The sequence below is a fragment of the Kickxella alabastrina genome (assembly GCF_025024165.1).
Source record: "Kickxella alabastrina strain RSA 675 chromosome Unknown BX661scaffold_93, whole genome shotgun sequence".
Lineage (NCBI taxonomy): Eukaryota > Fungi > Kickxellomycota > Kickxellomycetes > Kickxellales > Kickxellaceae > Kickxella > Kickxella alabastrina.
In genome coordinates, this window is record NW_026251564.1 from 5,193 (window position 1) to 9,811 (window position 4,619).

Below are 4,619 nucleotides of genomic sequence, written 5' to 3' on the forward strand. Positions count from 1 at the left end.
CGCATGATCAGAAACCACGACAAGAAGATAACCTCACCCGACATTGTGCCAGGCGATGAAGTAATGATCTCGACGAACTTTACAACGCCACCTTACCTGCGTAACCGGTCCAGCAACTCACTGCAACATAAATGGGCTGGGCCCTACAAGGTCGAAGAACAGATCGGCCGAAATGCATTCCGCCTCAAACTCCCACTCGACATGCGCATTCACCCGGTCATTTCGTGGTCACACCTAAAAAAATACCATGCTGCCGACGATCACCGTGCCGCACTCCGCTCTGAACCACCACCTGTAGAAGTTGCAGGACACCTCGAGTATCAGGTCGAAAAGATTGTTGACGACCGTGTGTGGAGGCGAAAACGCCAATACCTGGTGCAGTGGGAAGGATATGGAATAGAAGGACGAACATGGGAGGACAAGAGTAGCGTGGATGAGACAGAAGCATATGAACGATATTTAACCGCGCGCGCTATCGCCAAGACCGACGGAGTCTGATCTTAAGTAGGGGCGAATGTGACATCAGAAATGGGGGCCGAGTCACGTGACAGCGCAGACGCGTAAAATATGTTTATGATATTTTACGCGTACGGCGAATTCTGAATAGTGAGCTCTTTAGCTCTTCCCGTAGTCTCATTTCTATTAATATATATTATAGCTAGTCCAAATCCCATTACACCAAGGCTTTCCCAGCCACCCATCCCAAATGCCGGCCATTCTCAGGGACAACGGCCAGCCGAATTTTCCGCAGCAACCCCCTTTTAACCCCTCTCATAGCTTTCATCCGGGGACACAATCGGTCATTATATCTAACGACAACCATGGTATGTTTTCGCATTCCATGTCGCGGATGAACTTTCACCGCGGCCATGCTCGTATTAGCAGCGAGTCTGTATCCATGACATGTCCTCGATGCAAGGAGAATATCAATACGCTTGTTAAGCAGCGCCCGGGCGCACTTCACATATTGGCCACTGCCGGCGCCATGGCACTGGGTTTGGCGTGCAATGCCCAGGCGTTACTCCCACTGGCAATGCTGCCTATGCAGTTAAAGTCTCTGCATCCGGCTGTTCATTATTGCCCAATATGCAACTACAAGATGGGTAAAAATGTGAGGTTGACCGTGCCAATGGTGTGAGCATATGTGAGGACAAGGACATAATGTTTAAGGTGACAGACAATTCAAAGTATGTGTATGTGCGCAAAAAAAACATGTAAGTATTTTCGGCAATTGAAATCTGCGTGATTTGCATGTATTGGGTATCCCAACCAATATCGGGTTGAGTGTCCATTTTTAACCAACCGGCTCACCCGACTATTCTTAGTTCTACCTGCATATTCTGATATTAATTTATTATTACACTATACACTGTCACACCCACGAATGCATGCCACCGTGCCGCAAGCAATTTTTTGTCGATTGACATTGGCAGGAGCTCCTCAACACATGTGGACACAAGCCGAGCGCGGTTGGGTGGACTGGCGCAAGCTCCCCATCCCGAGACTAACATGCAAAAAATGCAACATCCATGAGCCCCACACCCCTGCGTGCATCGAAAATGGGGTGAGTAATTAATTGTCTTCTCTTTTGCTCTGATGTAAGGCATGGGTAATTTTATTTTGAAAAGACAAAAAGGCAGTAAACCTATTTCCCAACATCGTGTTTGATTTTCAGACAAGCAAGAAGTAAAAGCTGCCAAGAATAAAAATAAATTAAATTACTGACTGACTGACTGACTGACTGGCAGAATGACAAGGGTTTGAGGTGTTTTTTTAAACAAAGGGTTGCTTTTTTTTGATTGTGCAAAGGGTACATTGCCAACGCGCATGATTTTTATTTTAAAAATAAGCACGCAATCATGGTGGAATGCAGTTGAGATTTTAGAAAGCTTACATCCGAGCTCTTTTAAAGTCTTTTACCGGTTAAGTCTGCAATCCAATCTTTGCGGGTATACTTCTCTTTATTAGTTTAGTTGTTTTTAAATAATTTTCTTGCTTTTTTCTTCTCTTTACGTTTTTCAAATATTATTATTGATTTTTTATTTGTATGCTATTTTCGATATATCGACACTAACAATAACAACCAGTCACACGCATACACATATATTCACGCATCAACGCGCAGTTCGACACTTTTACCCAGCGGGCTTTGAGTACCAGACATTCAAACCCCCCTCTCCCTCATTCAATTTTGGGGTTTTGCATACTGCGCTCTATTTTGACAGCTTGACGCTGTATACCACTATATGAACGACCCTGGGCAGGCTGGAGCACACCAGCCAAACACAATAAAGTCAAGCGTGTTTGTCCCACAAAACTGGAACTTTCAGAACAACACGAATGGGTTAATCAATCTCATACAGGGCGTAGTCCGAGCAATTGACCGCAATCTCGCGCCCGAGCGACCTCCACACTCCATGCAGGCAAAGTCTGGGATGCACTCAATGGCGACACACGGCAGCCATGGCCAGCACAATGGACACGGTGGGCATAATAATGGACGTGGTGGGCATAATAATGGCCACGGCAGCCACTATGGCCACGGGAATCGCTTTGAGGACGGAGGCCAAATGAACCAAAGTTTCCGTGCACATGGCCAAGGCCAAATGAACCAAAGTAGTCATGGACACGGCCACAGTCATAGTCACAGCCAGGGGCACAATCCTCAGCGCGTTTCAAACATGTCCAGAGTGAGCATTATCGACGACAGGGCCTCGATATTCAGCCGCAGATGGGACGCGTTACCACAAGGATCACGCGCAGTTATTGGCGAGAATTCAGTGTTAACAAATTGCCCGCGATGCCGGGACAGGGTCATGACTGTAGTGCGGAGACAAATAGGAGGTAAAAACGTGGCAGCCACAGCGGTCATGTCTATTGTTGGCATCCTGGTCAATGCCCCTGCTGCGCTGTTACCGCTAGCACTTACGGTTTTGGAGCTAAACTCACTAAAACGCAAAGTGCATTACTGTCCAAACTGCAACTACAAAATGGGCAAGCATGTTACTATTAGTATTCCGTCAGGGCAATTAACTGACAAGCATTCTTCCTTCTAAAAATAAGGCGCACCTTGATGGTGTATTGTGATGGGTTTTTTGGCCTGTTCAAAACTGCGCGCTTCTTTATACATCCCTTCCTCCAAAAACTTCCCCATTTTGTTATTTTTCGTAATTTATTTTATTAAAATCTATTTACACAACTACAAACATGCGTCATTGTTGGATGCACGTTATCATCGTTATATTATTAACTATTTGACATACAAAAAGACAATCAAGTGCGCTTACTTTTAGCCATTTAAAACCCCTGTCATGTTTCGTAATCCGAAAATTGTATTTAATTAGCTATTATCAATGAATCAATACAAAATTGAATTTGACAATTACGTGGTTTGAGATATTTGTGCCCACTATCATTTGTCGACAATGTGGCATTCACTACAATTGTCGGTCATTTACTGGTCAGATGCCTGGCCACATGCGCCAATTAATTGTGTTTTTCGCGCTCGTAAAAAAAGCAGTAAGCAAAAAATACCGCAAGTGACAAACACAAATGAACAAAATACAGCAAAGAAAAGCAATGCAGTAGAATAAAGGACAATGGCCTCAGAAGAGTGTAGATAGCAGCCGCAAGGTATTAAATTGTCAAGAAAAACGGGATCATTTTGCATACATTTGGCCACATTCGGTTTTCACACATTGCAATATAAATGTTTATTTGGCCATGCAGTTTGTACACCTTTTATAATTCCGTGCAACTTTTTATATATGCATTTATTTTTTATTCAATGTACTCGGTGTGCTCGATAACACTTGTGTCATATCGACTCGTATCTAGATGCGTAATATCCGCCTTCCATTTTGTATGCAGACATGGGAAACATTTACTCGTCATAGCTACGTTAGGCATAGATGATCTAGATACACATAAATTGCCCACGCATGTGCTTTGAATTTGTAACGTTCATATTTAGACAACGTAAATGAATTATGCAGACAGATGATCTCAATTTAATTTTAAAAGCCTGTTGAGATTGAGATAAATTAAAAACGGTTTGTTTGAGTACAAACAAAATTCCACCCTCTTTCCACGGTTTCCTTTGAGGCGGAGACCCAAAGTATATTGTTAGGGGGGGACGCTTAATGATCAACATATTCAAATATCCAATTGTATTTTGTTTTGTTTTGTCCCCACACACACTCATTCACAAATGCAGAACATATGCGGCCAATATGTAAATTAATTCGATTTTAAAAACAAAATATTTTAATTGTGTAAATAGAAAATCTAAATATGCGGCGGACTAAAGATGCCCTTCCCCTAAATATCAGTTGGTTTTTTATGTGAATGTATTGGAAATGAAGTGCCTGGGTAACCAAAATTGCACCCTAAACCTACGTTTTTTATATAATTTTTCTCGAATATTAGTTTCAAAATGCGATTACTACAAAACAAGCAAACTGGTCCCACGCTTTAAACATGCATATTCTCATGTGCTCATTGAAAAATTATTGTCTGATTTTTGACGAATATGTATGTGTATGTATGCATGTGTGGATTTCCACTTTATTTTTGTCATGGGGAAAGGGGAGTAGTATGAGACATTGCGAGCACAATTA

The 4,619-nt window shown here is 42.6% G+C and overlaps 1 protein-coding gene across 1 annotated transcript; it reads left to right on the forward strand.

Moving 5' to 3' along the window:
• The first annotated feature begins 675 nt into the window (after positions 1-675).
• On the forward strand, positions 676-1,501 carry BX661DRAFT_103007 (uncharacterized protein). The gene is made up of 2 exons (XM_051532402.1): positions 676-1,214; positions 1,434-1,501. Exon 1 carries the CDS (start codon positions 707-709, stop codon positions 1,136-1,138), a length of 432 nt encoding a protein of 143 aa, XP_051388464.1. The 5' UTR covers positions 676-706; the 3' UTR covers positions 1,139-1,214; positions 1,434-1,501.
• Positions 1,502-4,619: the final 3,118 nt, after the last annotated feature.